Source organism: Diadema antillarum, unplaced genomic scaffold (assembly GCF_040938485.1).
Source record: "Diadema antillarum isolate AM-2024a unplaced genomic scaffold, OU_Dant_1.0 scf00000192, whole genome shotgun sequence".
NCBI classification, from domain to species: domain Eukaryota; kingdom Metazoa; phylum Echinodermata; class Echinoidea; order Diadematoida; family Diadematidae; genus Diadema; species Diadema antillarum.
In genome coordinates, this window is record NW_027271081.1 from 2,271,778 (window position 1) to 2,286,385 (window position 14,608).

Sequence of the window (14,608 nt, forward strand, 5' to 3'; positions counted from 1 at the left end):
ATAACACGTAAACTGGTCAAATTTGACAAGGTTACTTTCAATCCATTTTTATGAAATGATACCGTTATCCAATCAAAATTTTGTAATTTTATGTTTGAAAGAACATTAAATAAGCTACATCATACTGAAATCTGGGTGAAAATTGACAAAGGACTAGTGAGATACACTCGAATGAACTTGAATTTGATGACGTCATTTTGAAAATTTACTTTTTTTACTTTATTAAGAAATTTGCTATCTTTTAATCATTTTGTCAGCATTGCCACCCCATGAAATGACATGTACAACTCATCAGGTTTTAAAATATGTAAAGAAAATGGGGAGTCACCGTCCATCCTGACGAGTAAAATCGAATTTAAAATTAGCAGTTTTTTGGCATAGTTGCACTGTATATCGCCATTGACGCGCGCGCGGAATTTCAACTTTGACGGGCCCGTATGACGTCATATTGAGTCGCATTGATTTGAAACTTGGTATAAATATTCCTTAACATTTCAGACATCCGATCAAAGTGAAAAAACTGGAAATTTCAATTGCACATGAGCTGTGCGTGCGTATATGCGCGCGCGCGTACGCGTCCGTCCGATTTTTTCAATTTTTCAAAAAATGCTCCAAATGGTCTGAAACGTGTGCAAAAAAATTTTGAGCTCGATTGGAGCATACAAATATTTCAACGCGCGCGTACGCGCACGTTTTAAGAGAAAATATGAATTTTGAGAACATGAGTAGAATGCGTATAATTTGAAATATATGTGACGTAAATTTCATTGAAAAATTTCATTCCATTAATGAGATATGATTGAGAATGTGTTTTCATATAATGACGTCATAGTGACGTCACGGTCGACTGATCACAATGATACATTAGATTTGTCGTCTTTGGGACATGATGCATACATGGTATAATTTTGAAATTGATAGGCAGCGGACTTTCTGAGCTAACCTCTGCACAACTTTTGCGGAGAAATAAAGAAACAAAGAAGAAGAAAGAATCCGTACAGATACAGAAGGTGATCCGAAGGATACTCGGATCACCTAAAAAAGGAAAGGAAATGAAGGATAACAGCATATTGTGCAATAGAAACACAGGGAGAATAGATGGGTAAGAGTTGCTAAGAAAGCTGTAAAGGAGATGCAAGTTTCAACTGTAAGTAAAGAAGCCTGGAGATATTAAGTCTAGCTGAGTAGACATGCAAGTGCAATGTGAGAGAAATGTGCAGGGCGTCTGATCAAAACCATATTAGTGAGGTGCATGATGAATTCAAGGGCTTTCAAGAGGAAAACCAGGGGAGCTTATCCTCACATCAAAGTGACTTTGCTTGATAATGTGCCTTCCACCACAAATCGATATCGAAGCAGTGCATGGTGGAACCAGCTTAGTATCCCCCTGAAAGTCAGTCGTGATTCCTACCTCTTCAGTCTCTTCAATGTTAAAGGGATGGTATATTTGGTGGAGATGAGAATTGGGCTTTTAACTTTTTGCGAGATACCAAGAAACCAGGAAGAGGAATTCAAAGTTTGTTGGATTAAAATCGGTTTTAGAATGGCTGAGACATCAAAAAAATGAAGCTAACAAAGCGATCCTAATTGAAGGTGGGCCCAACCTTTTATTAGGATTGCTCTGTTTTGGATATCTCAGCCATTTCTAAACCAATTTTCATCAAATGAATATTGAATCCCTCTTGGAATTACATGCTCTTTCATATTTCGTAAGAGGTTTCTTATTACCTCACCAAAAAATGTTAGAAACCTGAAGTTAAAGGCCTCAACCAGAACTGTCCAATCCCTTTGGAAAGGGATACTGGTACTCCACTCCATGCCAAATGAAGTGGAGAGAATATCAAACAGAATGTATGGTAAACATGTTATTAAAACCAGGAGAGGAAGTTAAAGCAAAGCATAGTTCTTGAATGCCTCAAGAATTGTTAATGTTTGCCCTAAAATGTGCATATATGCAAAGAAATATGTGAAATGACTCTGTTAGAGCACAATTTCGGTTTAGGTAATGATGAAATTGTGAAGTATTAGCAAAAAAAAAAAAAATATTGCCAGAAGTACTGCAATCTCTGATCTTACCCAATTGTGGCTGCTAGGTGATTTTTATAGGCCTATTTGATTATATTGATTATAACATCGCACCACAGCAATATCCATTGCATGTGAGTCTGCGTGCAATTCAGTACTTTTGCTTGGACATGATGCGATCATCACGTGCTAGCACCATTCTTACATAACCACTACTGAACGGGGAGGATGCTTCTGGACTAAAAGTCGGACATAATGACTATTATTTTTTCACAATTTTGATCTCAAAATACTCCAGAACAACTAATTTTCTCAGCAAATACCATTAGCCAGACAAGTTTTTGTTTTAGAGGTTTCTGATATCATCAAGCAAATTCGAAATGGTGCAAGATGAATTTGAGCCCTTTTAGCTTTGACCCATTAAAGACTGGCACTGAGTATACTCAGGCAGGTGTCTGTGGGAAATGCGTGTTATAGCAAAATCAGCCCATCCTCAATGGGTTAAGATATGATTGTACTGTATATTCACACAACTCTCCATGCACCCCCACCACTCCCACCCATTGCTGGTTCATGTGTACAACATTTTCTATGGCACGAAGTAGTCACACACATTTTTGGGGTAACCGTTTTATTTTCTGAGAGTGTTGCTTTTTAGTTTGGTATGTGTACGTGTAGGTGATGAAAGAGGAAGATGTGTTTGTTTGTGATGGAGTGAAACAAGAGGCTTGATCCACTAACTGCAGCAGGGAGATTGAGCTCCCTATGTGTGACGTACTGTAAACGACACTTGTTGTACATCCCCATTTTCGTCATTCGGTGAACCCTGTTTGTGTTGGGTCGCTGCCCGGTTTTTGGTCCTTAAACCATTGAGGACGAGACCCGAGTATACTCAGGAAGCGTTTATGGGGAAATATGTGTTGTAGCAACATCAAACTGTCCTCGATGGGTTAAAGGGCAAACTGACTTGTCGTACAAGTTGGCTTTATGCATATATGTGTGTGAAAGAGAGCAAAACAGAATGGTGGGAGTTTTCTCAAAATTGGAAGCTTAATTTGAAGTTTTGTCACAATTTGGAAACTTAGGTTGAAGTTTCATCAAAATAGGAAACTTAGGTTGAAGTTTCATCAAAATAGGAAACTTAGGTTGAAGTTTCATCACAATTGAAAACTTATAGTGAAGTTTCATCAAAATTGGAAGCTGATGTTGAAGTTCCTGAAAATCAGAAGTTTTATATTGAAGTTCATCAAAATTAGAAATGTATTTTGAAGTTTCCTTACAATTGGAAATCTATGCTGAAGTTTCATCACATTTGAAAGCTTAAGTTGAAGTTTCATCACAATTGGAAACCTATGTTGAAGTTTCATCACAACTGAAAACTTGTGCTGAAGTTTCATCACAATTGAAAACTTATGCTGAAGTTTCCTTACAATTGGAAACTTATGTTGAAGTTCATCACAATTGGAAACCTATGTTGAAGTTTCATCACAATTAGAGTTTTATGTTAGAAGTTTCACCACAATTTGAAACTTGTGCTGAAGTTTCATCACATTTGAAAACTTATGTTGAAGTTTCATTACAATTGGAAACTTATGTTGAAGTTCATCACAATTGGAAACCTATGTCGAAGTTTCATCACAATTGGAAACCTATGTTGAAGTTTCATCACAGTTGGAATTTTATGTTAGAAGTTTCATCACAACTTGAAACTTGTGTTGAAGTTTCATTACAATTGGAAACTTATGTTGAAGTTTCATCACAATTGGAAACCTATGTTGAAGTTTTATCACAAATGGAAACTTATTTTGAAGTTTCATCAAAATTGGAAGCTGATGTTGAATTTTCATCAAAATCAGAAGTTTTACAATGAGGTTTTTTTTTTTACATTTTTTTCTCTGTGTGTATGTGTATTTGTGCATATGTGCATGCATGTGCTGTTGTTGGTATCAACAGCTATGTCATTTTTTTTTTTCATCTGTCATCAGTATGACTCAGAGATTCACAGAAAGAGGGGGTGTACGTATGAAAGACACATTCCTGGATTGATTGTACAAAGTATGAATAATGCATAATACTGAGGAATTGAGCCAATGTCATGGATCAATGTAAAACAATAACGTAAAATAACATTCAAATAAGAAGAATGGAATTAATTGTCAATATATATTGCAGTGTTGTCATATTTATTTGTAGATGAACCTCGAGATGGAGGTTTTACTGTAACTCTGCAACCTTGCACTCTCAAAATATCAACCTGTGAACATTCTGGAGCTCTCCTTATCTCTTATCTGTTTTATCAGTTTTGAAAAGAAAAAGATTATACCCCTACTTCAAAGGGATCTAAAGATTAAAGCAGAGTGTACAACCCCATTGTACACCACACCATGACAAAATCTTCTGCCAAGAAATCACTGGATACAACTCAAAATAAAGAAGATAAACAAAGTTGACTTACATGCCATTTGGACACATTGTGTTTCATTTCATTCTATTCAAAACCCTGTTCACACCTGAAGAATAAAGTTCATTGCTTTCAACAAAAACAGACAATGAAAGGTGCTTCATCAGAAGGCCACTATCTTATCTGTTTGTTTTCACACTTGCTGAATTTTCACCTGTTTTGACAGTAAGAGTAGCCAGGGTTTTATTTTTTATTTTTTGTTGAAAGGAAAAAGATACAATTTTCCTTTGCATATTTTTTTAGTTTTTGTTTTGCCCCCCCCCCCCCTTTTCTTTTTATTTGGAAATAAGCTGTCTCTTTTTGCTTGGGATCAAAGATACATGTACATATGAAGAGTTTGTTCGCAAAAAGCGATAAGTCCATTTTTTATGATTTTGAAGTATGGTCTCTGTCATAAAGTACAAAATAATACCTTTTAAATGATATATTGGTCACTACATGTACATTTTTGAAGTTATGGTCAAAAGAAGCAAAAATGTTCTTATTATTCTCTTTATTTTTCTTGACCTTTAATCGCAAATATCTCCATTTGGCAAATATGGACTTATCAGATTTTGCGAACAAACTCTTCATATATCTCCCAGGCACCATGGACACCCAAGCAGTTCCCTCAAACTACAACAGGTAGTGGACTGCTTTATTATGATTGCTGTGAAATAGCAGACTTCTCTATGGCTTTTTGTTTCATCTGAATGCGTATTAAAGGAATTATCTCTTCCTTCACAATGAACCTGAGCTATTCAACCAAAGACTTAATGTATGATCATGATCAGCACAATCAAATGACTGAAATGATCAGCTTGATCAATATGATGGTGGGTCCAGGTATTATGCCTACACAGAGTCGCTCTGTAACCAGGAGCCTGCCAATACTGAGGCAGTGATAATGGCAGGGCCCTCGGGAAGAGCATTGAAAACACTGAAGAGGCTGCCTTGGGTAATTGAGACTTATGAATTATTTTTATGATTAATATGAACCTATGGCTGAGGCTTGTGATGATCATGATGATAGTAATCATAATCATCATCATTATCATTATCATTATTATTATCATCATTATTTTTGTTGTTAATGATAGAGTTGATGATGTGTCTCTTACCCCATTGAAGACTTGCCCATAATATACTCAGGCAGGGGATTATGGAAAATGCATGTTGTAGCAAAATCATCCCATCCTCAGTGGGTTAAGTAGTATTATTGTCATATTTTCAATTCCTGTGACACTCTGCAAGTGCATCTCATCTGAGTAGAGTTCTAATAAGTATAAACAATGTACATATGTCCCTTTTGCTCCAACAGGGATGTACTGGAGGAAGCGCTGAGCAAGAAGGGCCTAAACCTCGCCGACGTGGACATCTACATCAACTCGACGAACAGCAACCCGCTGCCGCGGACAGATAAGGGCCTCAAGGTGCCCACGGAGCCCCTTGGGGGATCAGAAGTCTTCATCAGACGTAAGGCTGGAATGAGACTACTAATCCATAGCCTCCCATCCAGTCACATGCTTTTTGTTTTGGTTTCTTTTTCTTCATCATGTGACCGATATCCTCCTCATATCATATCCTTGTAACCTGCTGTGAGTTAAGCCCTTAAACTACATTATAATGGAATAAATATTTTGTTTCCATGTGGGTGTATTACACCCACATGGACAAACATACCACTTAAAGTGGTATGTTTGTGCATGTGTGTTTAGTAATACATTCAGGACTGGACCTATGCCAGGACAAGTATTGATCATGATTACTTGCCAGCCAGCTTTTGTCATCTTCACTTTCTTTGCCTACAATGTAATTTGTTTGATACGCATGCATCATTTACAAGTAATTTCTGATGGTGTTGTGTGTGAAGCATTTCAAGCTCCTGGCATCATGCATAGTGTGAATGCAGAGGTTAGCATAGTGTGAATGCAGAGGTTAGCAGATTGTAGGTCCAATGACGCTCAGTTGTCAATGTCCAGTCCAGATGTCCAGGAATATTCATCTTTAAAATAGAAGAAAATTAATTCATTAAAAAAAAATGTAATGTTGTCAATTTCATGGACGAGAGTTGTCAAAATGGAATTTTTAAAATTTGTTTATGTATGTCTATGTCTGCATGTCTGTGTGTATGCAAGAAGAGAATTGAGATAAATCTATGTTTTAAGATTATTTGCTTGTTTTTTTCTGTTTTTTAATGGGTTAAGGAAAACCAGAGAAGCTGTTCATATTACAATATGAGAATCATGACACTTGTTTTACTTATGTGAAAGGGAAAGGAAACTCTTGATTGATTCAAGTTCAGTCAGCACCACTGTCTGATAGCGTAAAATATTAAATTGGGACAATAAAGATAAAAGAACAAGGATCAGATGAGCAAACCTTTTGTTGATTAGCACAGCCAAAGTATGGGCTTGATCATATTTTTTAACTCAACCAATGATTTTTTTTTTGTTTAAGAAAAAAATAGAAACATTGAAGAGTAATGTGTATCTAACCATTGTGAGTTCGCAACTTTACACAACAATAATGGATGATTGCTTGTGGTCAGCTTGGCTTAACAAGGGAGGAAAATCATTCATCGTGGTGGAGACAATGAGTCTCTGTAGTTTGTTTTGTTGTCATTTCTACATTTTTTTCCTCCAAACCGTGTCTTCTTCCTCTTCTTGCCCGCCTCTCTAGTCGCAAAAGAGAAGAGTAGTCCAGCCGACACTTGTCCCTTGGATGACCTTCCTGTAAGTATAAGCGCTTTGTCAAATTTCGGCAGCAAATGAAATGCAAAAATTAGTCAAGTTTCTTTTTACCTTAACAATCCTATTAGATGTCATACATCAGCTCATTACCTCTATACAAGCCCCCTCCACTGACCCTCTTCAAAATATGTAAGTTTTATATTAAAGTGTGTAGACGTAGCATTCACCGGGACTGGGGGCATTTATTTAATGATGACACATTCAAAACTCTAGATTTTGATCATCTGCCAAGCACAACAAATTCTAAAATGATATTAAGAGCTTATGTTACTTTGGAGAGAGGAAAATAAAGGGGATGTGTGCTGGAATACAGGGAGAAGAAATTATGCATGACAAAAAAACAATAAGACCTGTCGGTACAAAAAGTGAAGGGGTTGTACTAGGATGTGTATATTCAACCCCGTCAGCAAACGTATCATTTAAACTAGAAGGTGAGATTAATGAAATCAAAGTCCAGAGGGAAAAAGTTTATGCTTCAACTTTAGACAATAGTTACGTTCGCATGCTTTTCCTAAATCTAAGTTAAGGTCAAACTCTTGATGATTAGCTTGTAGTTTAGCGCCGTGTGGACGCACTCAAAAGTTAACAATCTTAAAGTTTAGTTGATGATCAGAACCACAAGACATCTTTAAGGGTTTAGGTTTTACGCTCTATCCACGAGCCGCAGGGGGTCCCCATCTTAAAGTTTAGGTGTGCATGTGAACCTGCGTCATAAATTCACGAGTGGAGCTAATTATCGACAGTTAAGTTTTCGACCTAAACTTCAAGTTTGGCAACTGTGTGTAAATGTAACTAATGTTGTGGTTTGATAGGTGTACAAGAATGTGTTCTCTCATTGTTCTTCATTCTGTTTACGCCCCGTGCAGGGAACGACCAAGCGCAAGAAAGACCTCTCGGCCTTTCTTGGCGTCAAGGACGACGTGAATTCAAAGGTGGGACCTCGCGATCGGCGAATGTCCGTACCCGCAATAGTCTCGGTAGGGCACTTTTCAATTATCCTCATCGCTTCCTTTGTTTTTATACAAATTGAGCCTCCCGTCCTTCTGCCGCTCCTCTTCCTCCTCCTCCTCCTCTTCCTCCTCCACATCATCATCTTCATCATCATCCGCATCTGCATACTACTTGATTTGCCTGGCATGCCGGCTCGAGGGGTCGTATACCAGAAACAACAAGCAAAAACGACTTGCATTTTACTGCTGCACGCTTTTTGTTTATTCCTTGTTTATTGCATTTATTGATTTGATGTATTTACATCACATTTATTTTCTTTTGTTGTTATTTTTTTTTTGTCTTATTTACTTCTGTATTCTTTTTTTCTTATTATTTTGATTGGGTGCAGGTGTTAACAAAATGCTCATTCTCCCCCTTCAAAGAATGAAAATCATTGTTGATTTCTTAAAAAGCTTTTCTTGAAATGTAAAAAAAAAAAAATGCATAAAGTGAAAAAGCAATTTTTGTTTTCAATATCTTATATTGCACTTTTGTTTTGATACACAAGATAAGTTTTCCCCTTAAATGGAAACAATTACACAACATGGTAGTTAGAAAAAGAAGGAATATTGATACTCTTTTATTTCTTACATATATATTACAGTTATGGTTTTGGGCAAATTTTGTCATGAAAAGTTTGTAGTTAGGACCCTACACAAGGAAGTCTAGAGTTTCTTTACTGTAATTTCAGACTCAATTACGTTAGCTCAAGTACGTCTAAAGCCAGTGACAAGTGATAGAGAGATGGGTATTAAAGAGCTTGGGGAGGAAAAAAACCCTGCCTAGCTCAGAAGGGCGTGGGAGGGGGTTAAAAGTGGCTGCTCCAGTATTTGTGCAGGCTGTCAGGTACGTACAGTTTCCATTTTGCTTCCAGACCTACCCCGGTGGACAAAGTGTGTTCGAGGGGGCCGGCGAGTGCACTTGTTCGTGAAAGGTGATACACGTTTTCGAGGTGTAGTCGATGTGCCCAAATCCAGTTACAGTGCATATCACATGTCCAGGAGAAGAAGTAATAATGTGTGCAGGATCAAATTTTGTTTTGCTTTCAAATGCCAGCTGATTAATCAAGAAGAGATGGAGTGTTCTGGATAACATCTAGAAGTGAATCAAATAAAAGGGTTCTAAAAATGTTGCAGATACAGCGTCTTGTAGGGGTTCTTCCCAAGAGAAATTCGAGTCAGATTTCGAACTAACTCACGTCAATTGAAACTGTGTAGAAGGCTTTGCTCAAACAATCTTATCTTTACTTTTTATATGGGTTTGTTGCTGCTTTTGTATAAGTTTATGTTTGTGTTGAACATTTTAATGCACAGTGCTTCTAATTATCATGGAGAAGTCGAAACTTATGCAGTAGATAGAGCTGCTTTTTCTAATTTGTCACGTAGGATTTTATTAACTGCCACTGTATGAGTTGAATGTAGGTTATAATGTCCAACTCTTTTATTTCTAGAAAGAAAAAAAAATGTGCTGTATATTATGTGCATACAAACATTATGGAATTGAATTAGTCCAAGAGGTATAAGAGTAGATTTGTTAAAGATGATGGACGGTGTATGACACGGTATTGTTACTCGAGAATGAATTGAAGGTAGGCGGTAGAAATAATGGTTTCAGATGAAAATGGAACTCCCGGTCATTGAAGATATCTGTGACTGCTAGTGTTTTTGCTTGTATACATCTGAATTGTTTGCTAGATTCGTTTCTACACGTACGTATGTAACAAATGGTAGAGACAAATTGTGAGGTTTTGTTTTATTAGGTCTGTGTAAATGTTTGTGATATCTTTGTGTTAAATAGCATGTGTGCACTGCACGTCTATGTTTCATATGTTTGTGTTCTTTGTACTGGAACCATAAATTTTGTCATGTGAGAAACTGAATAGTGCAAAATCTGTGTAGAATCTCAGTGGTAGATCTGTGATATAGCAAAGTGACATATGTAGACCCTTTAGGGATGTAATCTAATCAGTGCGCATTGTGTTTGGTCTTTGATAGTGATTACATGACCTGTTGTTTTCATTTTCAGTGAGAACTAATATTTTTGTGGCATAAATTATTTTTTTTATATGTCTTTATAAGTAATGTCCATATATTCTTGTTTTGATATAATTTGCTACATATTGTATCTTAGCACATATTCTTACGTGTATTGTGTGTCACTAGATATTGTACACTACGTGTATTCAGTGTGTTGTGTGTTTTTGCTGTACTCGTTATTGTTGCTGTAGCTTTCACGGTAGATGCTTTGGTCTTGTGTTTTTGTTATTGTTTCCTCATTACACTTGTATAGTTTGCATAGTTTTGGTGTTACCCTCCCCTACCCTCCCCCCTCAAACCCCTTTATCGGTCTTTTACATTGATTTTTTTTCTCCAAGATTTCAATTGTTGTACAACTCTTTCTTTGCATTGTGTATCTACAGTAATAGCAGCCTTCATGAGCAACTCATTGCAAAATATCTGGCTAAATCCATCTTGTTTAAACACTACATACGCCAAAGAGCTCGGCCAGAATTTTCCTGGCATATTTCATCCTCTGGTTTTCGCAATACCCCCATGACTTGGCGGTAACAAACCTACACCGATGAAACAATGTACCATTCCTACCAAAAGGCCAACATGGCGTGTTGAAGGTTAGAACAAGCCAGTTGATGTGCCAATGGGCAAAACAATTAAGTACAGGAAAGGTAGCTTGAATAATTACCTCATAGACAAGCACCTCCAACAGTCCGTATGCCGTTTCAGTGCGAAACTTTGGACAGAATTGTATTGGTTTTTTTTCTTTCTCAAGACTTTTCTAGAGGACACAGTGAGCCTTTAGAAGAAATAAAATCACATAGATCACAGTGAATCAAATACTTTTCTGATATCAACACTAATTCTCAAGAAAAAAAAATGTTTGGAAATGTTGAGTTCCTAGCTACTAAAGAGGGACTGCAACCTTGAGTGTTCAATTTGAATTTCAAGACATTTCAAAATGTCTTGAACAAAAATTAAATTGTTGAAAGTAAAATTTTGTACATATGTTCACACACTGTAGCATTCTAATCATGATTAAAATTTCCTGTTGTCGAAAACATTGATATACAATGTTTTGTCAATTGAGGAGTGAAAATATGGCCAGAGTGCTCATAACTTCGAATTGAAACAACAAAATGCAATTAGCTTTCCCTTTTTTTCTTAAAGTTGAAAAATAAATTTTTAGTTTGGACCAAATGTTTATATGGAATATATTAATAAGTATTACATCCTTTCAGTCAGAATTTAAGTGTATGCATGAAGGCTGCTATCTGTAAAATGAGTTGTTCGTTCATGTTATAAACAATTGGTGCCAATTTCATAGTGTATTCAGATTCTGCGGGTAGAACAATGATTTTGTGCATTTATGACCCATCAAATTTCCACGGCAACTTCAAGATTGTGTCTTTCGCTTCCCCGTGACTTACCTGGTGTAGCAACAACGTTGTATGCAGTGCCTTTATTGCACAAGTGAAAATAAGATTGTTTTGGAACAGGATTTTAAAGCTATAACATTAAATCTCACTATTTGAAGGAAGATAATCAATTAATTTGAATACACTATGAAATCAGCCCACTCTTCTTTCAGTCATGTTCTCTCAATGTGTAACGGTGGAGGAACAGTCTTATTTATACCTTCCATACATTTGTTAATGACTTCAAAGCTTTGTGAGCTAGACAACTATTTTATACCACAAAGTGTACCAATACATTTGCCTCATCATGCTCAATTCTTCAATATAGACTCTATATGTCTCTCTATTAAGAGCAATATCCGCAACTTTCAACATTGTTAGTTGTTTGTTATCATTTTTGCTCAAGGGTGGAAGGGATTTTTTTTTTCATGCAAACATGATCGGAGTGCAAAATTTCCTTTTATCCTTGAAACAAGTGTCAAAGGAACTTTAACACCAAAATTCAGGCAAGTTTAAATAGCAAAAGAAATGATCATCATTCAAAACATTCAGTAGATAAACACTGCAGATAATAGTGTATCTTATCAGAGGACTCTCATTTAGAGCAGCTGAACAAAGCATGCTGTTTTGAATAAAACTGAAAATAGAAAAAATGCAGATGGGAAATCTCATCCATATAAATAAAGAACAGAAAAAACAGGGGAAAAAAAAGGACCTCCCGCTTGTGCTGTTGTGTTGCAGGTTGAAAATATCCCACCTCCCATAACCCTCCCTCGAGGGGTAGAGGGAGCTGTTTTTAAAAAGTATCCAGTTGCATATTTTTCTCCAGTCTCTCCACACATGTAGTCCCACAAATTCTTTCTCGTCGCTCTGTCGCATCCATTCAGGTGTCTATATGTCAACAGTCAAACTGTACGCTTGGGTTTGGGGTTTTTTCTTGCTCATACAAAAGTGCACCTCGATCTTCGGTGTCTCTGGGAAAATTTTTCACCACCCGTCATATTTTTTTTCTGTGCTCTCTTTCTCGTTGTTGGGTCATATTTGAAAAACGTTACCATGCCTCCAAGCGTCCCAGTGTTATAGTCATAATGTTCCACATGTTTACCCTCCACCATCTGTTTTCGAGCAAACGGCTTTATGACGTGTAGGTGCAATGTTGTAAATGTCTCGTTATAACCGAAACGTGAAATGTGCATTGACGTTTCATCGTCATATTTTGTCCTTTATGAGTGAAGGTCTATGCAGTACAAACTGGCAAAGCACAGCCGAGCAATTACATCTAGAAAAACAACAACCAAAAGACACTGCACTCGTTAATAATTTTTGGCAGGGGAATTTTTCCAAGAACAGCATTGCAAGCAATTTGTATCACCGGAGTTTAAAATCATGGCTCCACATGAGGTTAAGGGAGGGCATGCATGTCACAGATATTATTATCGGGACTTTTAAAGTTCACCTAGCAGAACAAGCAAATTTTATGCACAGAATTTGAGGCACGAATGATAGAGGGGTTTGAAAACATAGCCATACAATTGCATTTTCTGGAGTCCTGTTTCATTGTGTAGCCATTATACCTCTGTCAGGTATATGTGATTCACACTGACCTTTGTACACGGATTATGTAACCACATAATTTGTTGCATTCATGCTTAAATTCATAGTATTTGCCTACATATACATACATACATACAAACAGACAGACAGACAGACAGACAGACAAGTAATTTCATCTGTAATGTACGTGGCGACAGGAATCTAATCAGTATTCCCTTGTTCCTATAATCACAACTCTGGGTGCTTGACACCACAATTATGAATTCAGGTGTGGTATTGGTAGTATTAATCCATTGTTTCCCAAGATATATTCATAACATACAGTGTAGATGTCCTCATAGACTTTGTGTGTATCACACCTGGGTTTGTAATAGATCATATATATAACACTGTATTTCCTGTACCATGCCACTACAAATGGATACTAATTTGATTTCTTTGTTGCTCATCTTTCCCCCCAATCACCACATTAAAAAAAAAAATGAAATCTACATATTTAGGCCCAAATGGATCCAAGACTGATTAAGCTACAGAAGGAACTGGACCACTACTTGGTCCAGGGCCTGCCAGGTTTCCCGCCCCTCCTCTGCCTCCAGTACCACCGGGAGAACGATGAGGACCCCAAGACGTTCTTCATGGTAAGACCGCATTTCTGGCATCCAAAACCCTTTTTTTGAAACTCTTGGGCCCAAATTCACCAGGGTAGTTTGAATTTAGCCCATGGGTTATATTAAACATGTATGCAAATTTTGACTTATTGCATATATTCCAACAGAAATCTTGTATTGATACCAGTGATGCAAAACTGATGCTCAACTAAACATTATTAGAGAATATAGTTTCTTGCCTTTGGTTCTCCTAGTTGAAGAATATCCCCCTTCCAATACTTCTCTTATGATATTGAATATATTTCAATATCATTATTGTTAAAATCATTGATATGAATATGATTTTTTCTAACGGTACTTTAATGATGATGACCAGTGTTATCATTACAATATTTTCAATGGTTGCAGCAGCAACAGTAGTAGTAGTAGTAGTAGTAGTAGTAGTAGTAGTACTAGTAGTAGTAGTAGTAGTAGTAGTAGTAATAGTAGCAGTAGTAGTATAGTAGCAGTAGTAGGAGTAATAGTAGCAGTAGTAGTAGTCGTAGTAGTAGTAGTAGTAGTAGTCATAGTTGTAATAGTAGTAGTAGTACATGTAGTATCCTCATTATTGTTTTTGTCGCCATTTGTCTTTCACTGTCCAAAGCGTCCAATATGCTGAAATGATGACTCAAATGTACATTTTGATACATCACCTTGGTGAATCTGCAGAGCAAGTTCCTACTCATATACCCTCCCCAAATATACAAATGTGGGTTGCTGTAGTGCTCTCTTAGTGACCTCCCCTCATGTTCCTCGATCTGACCCATGA

General features: G+C 36.9%; 1 protein-coding gene across 4 annotated transcripts in view; it reads left to right on the top strand.

Moving 5' to 3' along the window:
- Positions 1-14,608, top strand: part of LOC139723562 (pleckstrin homology domain-containing family G member 5-like) — a 266,864-nt gene that overhangs the window by 236,742 nt on the left and 15,514 nt on the right. For all 4 annotated transcript variants that reach the window (XM_071634805.1, XM_071634804.1, XM_071634807.1 and 1 more), the window contains 4 exons: positions 5,787-5,941; positions 7,148-7,200; positions 8,085-8,195; positions 13,693-13,830. In XM_071634805.1, the coding sequence (XP_071490906.1) occupies positions 5,787-5,941; positions 7,148-7,200; positions 8,085-8,195; positions 13,693-13,830 (457 nt within the window). The remainder of the gene's footprint in view (positions 1-5,786; positions 5,942-7,147; positions 7,201-8,084; positions 8,196-13,692; positions 13,831-14,608) is intronic.